Here is a 12,031-nt window from a genome sequence, read left to right on the forward strand (position 1 = left end):
GATGCACATACACACACAGACTTTACACACTATTTTGAATGCAGGTATGTTGCTCACAGACTGCATGAAACACAAGGAACTGGAGAAAGATCAGCGTACCTGCCCACTATGGGACCTTTCTCTTCCAGCTGTGATATGCCTGGCTCAGGTGGCAGTCAGGTTGGACTCTGTTGGCTACAAGTGAACCCCCTGGTTCAGTATAGCAACTTTTCCCAGTTCACTGCTGGCTTAATGGCAAATATCAGAGCATTACTTTTCCTCCTCTCCCACTTTCTGTAGAGAAGAGAGAGGAAATGTTTCATCTCTGGTGCCTCATACCACAATGAGTCAATTAACTAAATGATCACACAGGTTTAATCCCAGATGTGTGTTCCCAGCCTGACAACATATTGACACTGTCTGTGTCCACACACAATGATCCCTGCTCCCACCAATGCTCCACAATGCAACAATCCCCTGAGAGCAACTCCACAATGTCAAGGCTGCATCCTAAGCCATGTACCCAGCTGACTCGTCAGGCTGCAATGTATGTACAGAGTGCTGCAGCATGCGTTTCTGCAGGTTTGCACTGCAGGCCTGCTGCCTGCTCAGCCAAGAAACTCAGTTTTGCCCCTGCTCTGTTTTCCTCAGCTCTTGCCATCACCTCTCTACCCCGTGGCTGTCCAGATTTTCCTGCCCTCAGTCTATCTGCCCAATCGTTCCCATGTTTAACTGGGTGCTCAGTGAGGCTGTATGGTATTATACAATCACATTGTCCTGTGTAAGCCCTTGCTTGCTGCTGTCTCTGTTTCTGTGCATGTGTTTTATATATAGTTATCATCAAAGCAGGAGGAACAGCCATTGGATTATTTAAATTTATTTCTCCTCTCTTCTATTGCTTAATTTTAATGGACCTTAACAAGGACATGCTGGTGCATCTCAGAGCTATGGTTGGTGATGGTGTGCAAATCAAGCCTATATTTAGCCCATACCACCAACTCATCAGCTGCATTTCAGCTGGCAACTCACCCGGGACTGACTTCTTCCTGAAGAGCATTTCAATGTACTATGGGGAGTGCCCTGGCCTGGGGGTTTCCAGTAAAGTTTCTGCTAAATATTGTGGAAAAGAAGGCTCTGTGGATGGGAGTGGTGAACCTTGACCTCTTAAATCACTTGTAGTATACGCCTTTAGTTTTACTAACTAAACTGGTCCTGGGGTGAGCAAGACTTGAAGTGCTGGCCACAAATGGAGGATGATGTTGATGGAAGAAGGTGTGCTCTAAATACAGACTATCCCTGACCTGTGAGCAGTATTTGCATGGGAGAGGCCAGGGAAGAAGGCATTGAAAACAAGATTGTGCCTAAAAAGGAGCAAGAGGCTGATGGCCTGTGAGAGGAAGAAAGTGAGACAGAGTGAACCCTTGGTGGAAGAAGGAAGAAAACAAAGGCAGGGCAGGTTTATTGGAGAGGGAGATAAGGGGTTATACACTGCCACATCCAACCGCTGTGTTCATATCAAACAGCCACAGTCCTTGCCCTAATTCTCTGCTGGAGCTGTGGCCAGTACAGACAGAGTCCTGCACCCGTTGCACACCAGAGTGCAGGGCAGAGCTCTCAGATTTGCCATGGTTTGACTCAGAGGCAGAAGTAGGAGGACAACAGTTCCAGCCCAGAGCTGTGCTGCACTGAGTGATGCTTCAGCTCAGGTCAGTGTTAGTCTGAGCATCTTTGATGCACATACTGCTCCATGGAGACTCGTCCAAGGGCTGGGTACTAATTTGGGCCAAAGTCTACTCCATAGAGGTAGGCAAAAATAATTTTTCATCTTCTCCCTATTTTTGGTCACTCTCGTGATAGCTGGTTCCTGACATAAATTCCAAGAGATGCAGAGTTATTTGAATTTACAACCTGCAGCAGCTGAATTGTTTCTGTGCTTAAATTAGCTGGAGGTCAGCAATCTTGGAACTTTTACTGTGTTACCCTCTCTTCCCCTCCTCCCCTTTGCACTCCTCTGCAGAAGGAGCAAAGTACAGTTACACTGTCTTTCTGAAGGAAGTCCTTGGTGATTTGGGGGAAGGGTGGTCCTGCCTTTATGTCCTGTAATGAGAAAAGGGAGTGATTTGTAAGTAAAAGAAAAGGATGAAAATAAAAGGAATAAAAGGGTAAAAAATTATCCACTCTCTTCTTCCTCCAATAAACCATCACCTCAAAAGACACAAAGATCTAAGTGCAAGAACAATACATGATGTCTCTGCAGTGCTGCATTGCCCTGGCAAGAAAGACCCAGGAAGCTGCTTAGGGAGGAAGGCTTTGGGCCATGCTCGGGTGAAACACCAGCCTTTCCTTTCTGTTCCTAATATGCATAAGCTGCTGGCAAGCATGGCTGTGCTTAGATGGGAGTGGGAAAAACAGAGCTGCTGGAGAGAGCTCCTTCAGGTTGTGCCCATGCCAAGGAGCATGTTTGAACAGAGTCCTGTGGGGCAGGAGCCGCTGAGCTCCAGGCTCAGCCTGGCAGAGGCAGGGTGAGATTTGTATATCAGGACTGGCACATTGGCCTTGGTGGGTGAGATGTGCCTAGGGCAGAGGTAAAACTCCATACAGAGCTAAATTAAAATCTGAGCTCTCTGTTGCCCAGACACAAACAGAGATGGCAGGATGCAGAGGGTCTCTGCCATGGTTTGTGCCAGTCAGGCAGCACTGGGCGGGAGAGTTTGCTGAGGCAGCGACTCCTCCGGAAAAGGAATTATTCCTACCTCCTGCCAGCACTTCATGCAGAGCCAGGATACAGCTCCCAGAAGTGTCCCTACATACGTTAGCAAGAAGGCAACGGTGTGTACATTTTGCAGCAGGAACAGGGTGACATCTCAGGCAGCACTGAGCTGCGAGCCTGGGGTGATGGACGTCCTGAAGGCGAAGCTGTGGAATATGGTGCTGAACAGTTAATCTGCTGACTGCCGGGGAGCAGGTTGTTCTCCCTGACTCCGAGGAAGCTTGCAGGCAGGACCCAGGACTGGAAGCAGGCAAACCACAAGCCGCAGGGCTGGTGTGATGTACTACAGCACAGCCCTTTTCTTTACAGCATCCTCATTGCAGGGACAGCAGACCGGGAAAACTACAGCTCCCAGCACCCTTTTATGCATGTCCCTGCAAACTACAGTTCCCAGAACGTTTTAATGAGCCAGAGAGGATGTCTGTGGAAATCAATGCCGATGATTTTTGCATAACACTCGGTGCCTCCAAAGTTCTGGCCAACTCTTAGTTAGTGGAAGTGGAAGAAGAGGAAAACTCAGGAAGTATCAGCGCCGTGGAGCTGTGGTTTATCCCACTCTTACTAGGTGTAGCGATATCCCTCAGCACTGAGCACCCTTCCTTTCCTCCGGCCTCTCTTGGCGGTTCCAGGGAGGATCCTCCTCCTCGGGAAACGCGGCTACTGCGGAGGGAGAGGCAGATAAACTACAAATCCCGGCATCCCCCGGCAGGTAGCACCTGTGGCAGTCCCTACACGACGAGGGTAGGGGGGGGGGATGAGGATGGAAGGCGGGGAGGAGATGCAAGGCGCCGTGGGGCTGCGCTCCACCTGGGACACCCCACTACCCGCTGGCACCGCGGCCAAGTGGGTGAGGCTCAATGTGGGGGGCACCATCTTCCTCACCACCAGGCAGACCCTTTGCCGGGAGCAGAAATCTTTCCTGTGTCGCTTGTGCCAGGGTGAGGAGCTGCAGTCGGACCGGGTAAGGCAGCTGGGTTGCCTCCCGCACCATGCCCGGCCGAGCAGGGGGAGGCTGGTGGGATGCAGGGATGGAGCTAAACCCTAGCAGCTGCAGGAGTAACTGAGCAAAAAATGCTTCCTCTTTCTCCTTCCTCTCCCAGGAAGGATTTCCCCTTGCCAGATCCCACGTTGCTGTGTTGTAGCATGTCACCTGTCTTGTGGAGCTGAAGAGAGGCTATGTCCCCTCCACCCCTGCTCTCCAGCCTCTCTAGCACCCCACATCCCCTGGGTCCCAGCTGCATCTGCCTGACTCGGCCTTGTCCCCTAGAAGGGGACTCTGCTCCCTCATGTCAGGCCTGTATGCACAGTTGCAGAAGGAGGCTGAGGCCTATTTTTTGGCTTTCTCTGCTGTGTTAGTCCATGCGGAGATAGGCATGCTGAGCATAACAATACAGGAGTTAAAATCCAAGCTGGCTGGACTTGGATAGAGGCTTTCTGTTGTCCATTCCAGGAGAAAATTGCAGATATTGGTGCCATTTGCCATGGGGGGTGAAGCCTGTATAAAGTCAGAGTTCAATCAAAACTTAAAAAAAATCTGTGGTTCTTTCCCCCAAAAAAGGCAAAAAGGCCTGCTCTTCACCTTACCTAGGGGTGCAGGTCAAGGTGTCCCTCTCCCTGGCTGTGCTCTTGCACACTGGGTGGCTCTTGTTCTGTGTAACTCCTTGTGCATTCACGTGCTTTGGGATCCTTATGCTTTGGTTCATCATCTTCCTTTGGATCATCTCACAAAGCAGTGGCATCTTCTTCCACTGGAGAACTTTGTTATATGCACTGTCTAAGTTAGGGGTGTCAAACTCATTTTCACCACATCAGCCTCATGGTTGCCTTCAAAGGGCCGAATGTAATTTAGGACTATACAAATGTAGGAATAGTAACATTTATACAGTCCTAAAATTATATTTGGCCCTTTGGGGGCAACCACGAGGCTGATGTGGCCCCCAGTGAAAAATGAGTTTGACACCCCTGGTCTAAGTGATGGTACCGTAGAGGAACTGAACCATGGGCAGGGCCCATAGTTTACAAGTAATCTTAGAAACAGTAGTAATTTTTGCTTGGCTTTGTATTTTCTTGTAGTCTGGAGCATATGAGGATTGTTTACAAGTTTCCCATGGGATTTTTCTCCTCATAGTCTATCTCTGTTACTAGGATGAGACTGGTGCATACCTAATAGACCGGGACCCCACTTATTTCGGACCCATTCTGAATTTTCTCCGTCATGGGAAGCTGGTTCTGGATAAAGATATGGCTGAAGAGGGTAAGTCTTGGAGCTCAGAAACTTCTCATATAACATCGCTACTGGAGCCAGAACACAGTAGGACTTTTTGTTGACCCTGTTGTTTCTTTGTTCTTCTGGAGGTTGGTGTGGGGATTTGAGAGGGCTATCCCTGCAGGTCTTGGAATGGATACTGAGGGGATTCAGAATATGTGGGAGAAGTATCCTACAGATGTTGTGGCTTAACAACTGTTAGTTCAGCAGAGATGTCACCGAGACAGAAGTAGGCAAGATCTTTTAGTCTCAATACACTGTTTTATTCCTTGCTCCTGATCCACTTTTAACCAGGCTTTGTGACTGAGTTTTCTGCTGATGACTGTTTCTAATTAGGAATGAAAACCCAAAAGACCAAACAAGACCAGGCTCATCTCTTATACTGACTGTAATAAAGACCATCTTAATCAGTGATACACAATGTATGCTGCTTTTGCTCCGATGGGCTGTGGACTACAGCAATTCCAGTGGAACAAGCCAGCAAAACCAATCCTTCATATGAGGCTGACAGGAGGTCCAACAAGATAACTCAGTAACATCATCATGGTGTTACCAGCCAGCAATCCCCAATGTTTTGTTATTTTTTGGATGCTAGAGTCTAACAACCATCCAATTCCAAAGACAGGCTGTGCTGTCTGGCCCTTGCCAAGCACAGTTTCTGCATGTTCATTAGTTTTCTTGCCCCCCCCTTACATATTTTTATCTAATGGAACAAAGTTTTCTTCAGAATTGACCTATGAGTTATAATTCCAAAAATATATCTAAGCAATGGTACAGAATTGTAATAAGCACAATTCTGAAGTGTTTTCTACTTGCCATTGCTGGTAATCCTGAGGTTGGATGGGATTCACCTATAGGGTTTAACATCAGATCTGAGGCATAAACTGGAGACCCATTCACAATTTAACGCTGCCTTTCATTCCTGCCTAAAGGCTCAGGCTGGCATGAAGCTAACCCATTAAGCAATTCACAGCTGAGTGAGGCAGGAATCTGAGTGTGTCAGGTCGAGAAGGATCAATGCCTACCCCTGCAGTGTCTGTGTACTGTCCTGGGGACATGTGAGTGTTTTGGCTCTGAGCCTCCTTCCATTGACTGACCTTCTGGGAACCCACCTCCCTTTCCCTGAAGGCCTGTTAGCAGACAAGTGAGTCTCAGGAGAGGTGATGGATGCAGACAGTACAGAGGAAAAAGACTGAATGCTTCTCTGTTTACCTACTTTGGGACTAAGCACTGGGAAGCGAGTGAAAGATTGTCTGAAGTCATACAGGGCTGCGAATGGGTGCAACTCCAACTGGCCCAAGAGGAAAACTGGGATTTTCTAGGGTCTTTTAGTGACAAGGTCAGAACGATTTGTGGTCAAGAAGGTGGCCTGAACAAGGTGATAGCTACTGGTCATTGAGAGAGGCTGGAGCCTACATTTATTCTCCTTGGCCAGTAATTTGGGAAATGTATTAGCAGTCCTTGGCACAAGCCTCCGCTGGCTGTGCCTTTTTCTGTAGGCATCATAAAGAAACTGGAGTGAGCATTAGAAATGCAGTGCAGAGAGCCAGTTTTCAATTTTCTGCAGTAAGAATTTCAGGTGACAGAAACCTGTTAAAAAGTGAGGCTAGAGTGTCATTTCTCCCTCTGCACCTCGGGAAGCTTAGAGCTGAACTTTTTCAAGCCAAAAACCAAAGACAGGCTGTGAATTTTCTGTCTTTGTGGTCCTTCTGTCTTTCTTAGGGGTCCTAGAAGAAGCCGAATTCTATAATATTGGTCCTTTAATCCGGATAATCAAAGATCGCCTAGAGGAGAAGGACTACCCAGTAACTCAGGTACGGGGAGAAATGGCAAGGAGAGATAGAGTGGGGCTGGTGAAGGAGGGGATGTGGAAAGGGAGAGGCAAGTCTAGAAGGGAAACAGAGTTGGGAGAAGCAGCAAGGAATGGAAAGAAGTAACTAATTAGAGTTTATATGCTAAAGTCTGCATAGACAGGCTTGCTAGGGACAGGCTACCAGTATTTCAGTTACAATAAACAAGCGACAGGCTTGTTTTGCAGCCTCAGAGGTAGTGCTGGATGTAGCCCCTGAAACCAATTAATCTCCTCTAGCAAGAAGCAGCAGCCAGCTGGTTGCTGTGGGGTATGGAAGGGTGTTTGTGAGGATAACAGAGGTGTCATGGGGAGGAGGGCTCTGGTGTGGGGAGTCCTAAAAGTGTAATCACAGTGGAGAGCATGGGGAGGCCTGCAAAGAAACCTGGAGGGAACAGATGAAGGGATGTTTGTGAAAGAATTAAATGCAGAAAATGAGGCACAAGGAAACAATCTTGTGGCACATTCACACTTTGTCCTGGCCAATAAACTTTAAAAATCTGTCTTCTTGGAATGATGACTGACATCTCACTCTTCATCAGGTATGCCTTCAGGTTGTAAGCCTCCAGCAACAGTCATTTTGTTCTTGCAAAACCCATCAGCATTTGTGGCATTTGCACAAATGACTTTGTAATGACAAATGCAAACTCCCCGTTGAAAGAGCCAAGTATCTTCTGGGGACAATGCAGGAAGCTCTCAGCTCAGTCCCTCCTCTCCAGAAGAGATACCATTGTTCTTGCTCCCCATGACAACATAGTAGAAAGTCGGGTTGTGGTTTGCATTCCCGTTTAACCTGGGACATGGGCAAGAGGACATGTCTGTCAAGGAAGGGTACTGCCAATTCCTTCTGCAGGGTGCAACAGCCTTTAGCGTTTGATTGTTGTCAACATGCTGTGTAATTTTGCTGTCAGGTGCCTCCTAAGCATGTCTACCGTGTGCTACAGTGCCAGGAAGAGGAGCTCACTCAGATGGTTTCCACCATGTCAGATGGATGGCGCTTTGAGCAGGTATGGAGAAGGCAGAGGAGGCTGAGCAGGAGTTGTCTTTTGGGGGAAAAATCATGGATACCATACAGTCCCCAGGCAAGGCACCTTCCCTTTCTGAGAATATTAGGTCAGTCATTGATGGTGCTGTCACACTGGCTCTATCTTGCCTCTTCTCTATAAGTTGAGAGGATGCTGTGTGAGGTTAAGCTCTTTTGCATCCTGACTGACTCCTCTCCTGCTTCTCTGTGCTGCCTCCTCAGCTTAGTTATGAGGCCTTTCTATTGGGGGTAGGGATTGTACTCCAGGCTTCATAGTTGGCTTTTTGTCTTACATATGCTTGTGATTCTTGTTCTCATCTTCTCTAGCTCGTGAACATTGGCTCATCCTATAACTATGGCAATGAGGATCAGACAGAGTTCCTGTGTGTGGTCTCCAAAGAGCTGTACAACTCATCCAACGGCCTAAGCTCTGAGCCCAGCCACAAAGCCAAGGTGAGACCAACTTCGCTATGGCTCTGCTCTCATTGCCTATGACACCCTTCACTCTTGTTTACTCCCTTTTCTTTCTTCTCTCCACCGTGACTGTGGGGCACCTCAGTGGCTTGTCCTGGTGTTCAGCAGCGTGGCATTACACCCATGGCCCAAAAGGAGGACCGCATGTGTTGAGAGTGGTGGTGTCTAGCTGTGTGTGGCAAATTGCTTTTGTGAGTGACCCTGGCACTTCTCATGCTACTCTAACATCCCCTTCATGCCTCCTCATGACCATGCTGTGTGTCACTCTGCTGCTGGGGTGTGATTTCCCTGGAGGTCTGGCAATGTTCTCTTTCCTTTTGCTGAGTTCCAGCCTAAGGGGCAGATCACTTGCTCCCCTTTTGAGGTAAGGACAGAAACGTGTGACAGTGCATGACATCCTGTAGGCACCTAGGATACAGGAAAGAGCACTAGCGACTGATGGCAGTTGTTGGACAGTGGGAACACAGCACTTGTAAGTGGGTTAGACAGCCCTGACCTCATGGTCCAGAGGAAGACAAGCCTCTTTACTCCCTGATCCAGAGTCATCTTGGCCATGGGGACAGGTCTCTTTTTATTCCAGTGTTATGACCATTGCTTTATTCCCTTGTGTGTCAGAAGGAACTACCCTGGCTCATCTTGCAAGTATCTCCACTCTTTCTTCCCTTTGTCCTGCATGCTGGGCCACAGAGCACAGAGGAGGACCTGGAGGAGGAAGAGCAGGAGGTGGAGGAGGAGGCAGAGGCAGAAGCAGAAGCAGAGGAGAAAGGTGCAACAAATCCTTGAGGAAAATGATAAAAATAACCCCTCAAGCATAGACCCGTCCACCTTTCTGGTGAGAACTCACAGCTAGCAGAAGGGAAGAACTAGGACAGGAGTGGGGTGTAGGGGCAGTCCTCTCCAGGAGCAGGAGTCTCTCTGGAGATAAAGCTCACAGGAGAGAACTGTTACCATGGCTGCTGTTTTGTATTTTAAACTGTTTGATTTATTTGTGGTTATATTTTTATTTGCACATTGTCTATCTGTTCGGGATTCCACTATAATCTTTCTTCCTCCAGACTCTCCCTCCTGCTCTCCTCTATGCCATCCCAGCACTGTCACCTGCCTCCCACCCTGCCCCACTCCCCAGCCTCTGGCATCCTTCCCTCTGTGCTCTTTGCCCCCCAGAGCTCAGTGTGCTCCCTGCCAGGGGCCCTGTCTCTCTCTGCTCCTCACTTTTCCTCCTCTGCAGGTATGTTACCTGTCCGCACTCTCAGCTGCTGCCAGCCTGAGCTCTGCATGAGTGACTCACTCCCCTCTTGTGGGTATGGCCCTGGTTTGTAGCGCTTGGGGAGGGAAAGCAGGTAGGGGATGTTGACTCATACCTGAGGTGGCTTTTCTGATTCTCATCCTATGTGTGCCTTCACCCACCAAGCAGGCCCTACGGCTGTGGACCAGGGGCTCTGGCAGCAGAAAGGAGAGCGCAGCTGGGAGAAATGAAGAGAGGTGGAAATGAATGCAAAGCAGGCAGGGGTGGCACGGGGAGGGGGGAAAAACTGCCACGTGTCTGCCTGACACGCATGCCAGATCGCTTCTCCAGACTGCCGGCCGCAGCTCCTTTGCCTGCCAGCCCCAGGGTGGTTTGCAGAAGGTAGCCTGTGATTTTTCCCCTCCCTGCTCTCACTTCCCTGGGCTTTTCTCCTGCTGCCTCTGCCAGGGTGAGAGCACAGTGGGAGAGGGTGGGAAAGGCAGAGCGGAAGCAGCTTGTCCTTTCTCCAGATGTTCTCACAGCTGTATGTGAAATGAGCCTCTGTGCTCAGCCTCCTGCTCAGGAAGGCTGCCTGCCCTGTGTGCATGAGGCTGGGTACAGAAAACTTTGCAAGGAGGGTTCCCCTCTCATACTGGAAATCTGTGGAGCTGTTGTTAACTTGGAGGTGCTCAGTGCTACTCTTTGTTCTGGTGGAGAGCCCCTGTTAGTTGTCTGATATCCTTCTCAGAGCCTCCTTGTCCATGGCTGTGGGACCTGTGTGTTATTCTCCTAAAAGTCAGTGTATGTTAATCACATGGACTTTTCCTTCCTTTTACTCTGTTCTCTCACCCTCACTCCTCACATCTTCTCTTTTTCTTCTGTTCTTATGCCCTCTGTCATTTCACTTTTCCTGTTCTCCCGTTTCTCACTCTCCTCTCCATGCTGAATGACATCTTCTTTTCTGCCATTGATTTTGTTTTTCTCTTTCTCTTTTCTTCTCTAGCTGTTACAAGCCAGAGGTCTGAGGATGTGACCTTGACTCTCCAATCCAGCCTTTTATTTTCTGGTTTATATATTTATTTTTGTACTGCAGTGCATGTCAGCTCCTTGTCCCACAGTGACACTCCCCAGCCCCCTTCACTCTTCACAGGCAGCCATTCTTTTTTACAAACTCATCTTGGAGGCCTGAGCCTCAGCTCTGGAGGAGGGGAGATGCTCCAAGGACCCCCTGGGTTGCTGTAGGGGCTGGAGCCCACGGACCCCCATTGGCAGGCCGGCTTTTCTTAATGTCACAGTGGCCCCTGCTGGGGACATCAGTCATCAGCCACTGCGGCCGGCAGTCTCTTCCTGAACACCCTGGATGCTACTGGGGCCCCGGGGTGGTGTCCACTGCAGAAGGACCAGTCCTCACCCTTTGGCTGTTGCAGGCAGCTGGTCTGGGATTGTGGGCAAATGCAGAGCCACTGCCCTTTTCAGAGACACCCACACTTTTCTTGGAGTGCCCCTGTTCTGGGTATCACACTCCTTGGTGCCTCTCTCCCTGTCCCCCAAAGCAGCTCCGTGTGGGCATGATGAGGAGGAGATGGGCGTGATGCCCAGGTACCGAGAACACACTAGCACCTGATGTTGTGTCAGCCCCAGGAGATGCCTGCCTCGGGGAGCTGGGCGTTTTCCTCACTGCTGTATCTGAGGACACCAGGTTGTAACTCCTGAATAAAATTCACAGTCTGTTCCTCCTTGCTGCATCTCATTTCAAGTGGCAGAAATTTGGTGCTGGTAGAAGGAGGTGGGAGCTGGAGAAGAGGAGCTTGGATTCATCATCTGGAGCCACCAAAAGCTGCTCGTGCTGTGCTGTTCTTCTGGGGGCTGGAGATTCTTCCCACTGCATCTGTGCTGCATCCCCACTGCAGGCAGCTGGGCTACAGAGCAGGTTTGCTAATTGGCATCAGCATCCCAAAATCCTAACAATAAGTGAGGACCACCTATCTAGCTAGCATAGTGACCTCACTGTGCCTGGGGGAAGCTAAGGGGTAGGGACAAGGATATGGAAACTTTTGTCACTTGTCAGTGCCAGGATTGGGGTTTGATCAAAAAGATACAAACCCCAAGATAATTTTTAACAGAGTAAGGCAAACTAGAGCCAAAAAAACATTGCAAATTAATTTTATTTCTAATTCCAGAGTTTGGCCTGTTGTATACATATATGGACACACATATATTTGTGTGTATCTTTAGTAAAAAAACCTAAATCCATAGCAGTCACTGTTAAAGTACTGTGTCCTTGAGCCACCTCCTTCACCTCTTGGATTTTCTGCTTTAGGAGATGGAAGCAGCTGAGATGCACTCTTGTTAAAGGTGATTAAAAGGGCTGAGGGAAGGGGAGGGGAGGCTGCTCCAGAGCTTTTACTGGGGGGCCAGGGTCTTTCCCCGAGGAAAGCCCAGCC

General features: G+C 49.1%; 1 protein-coding gene across 1 annotated transcript; it reads left to right on the top strand.

The window, feature by feature from the left end:
• Positions 1–3,503: 3,503 nt before the first annotated feature.
• Positions 3,504–9,145, top strand: KCTD17 (potassium channel tetramerization domain containing 17; the record flags this gene model as incomplete). The annotated part of the gene is made up of 6 exons (XM_080340911.1): positions 3,504–3,710; positions 4,895–5,003; positions 6,738–6,829; positions 7,776–7,871; positions 8,216–8,341; positions 9,050–9,145. The coding sequence occupies 6 exons, from the start codon at positions 3,504–3,506 to the stop codon at positions 9,143–9,145; spliced, it is 726 nt and encodes a 241-aa protein (XP_080197037.1).
• Between the last annotated feature and the right edge of the window lie 2,886 nt (positions 9,146–12,031).

This window comes from Nesoenas mayeri (assembly GCF_963082525.1).
Source record: "Nesoenas mayeri genome assembly, chromosome: 1".
NCBI lineage: Eukaryota > Metazoa > Chordata > Aves > Columbiformes > Columbidae > Nesoenas > Nesoenas mayeri.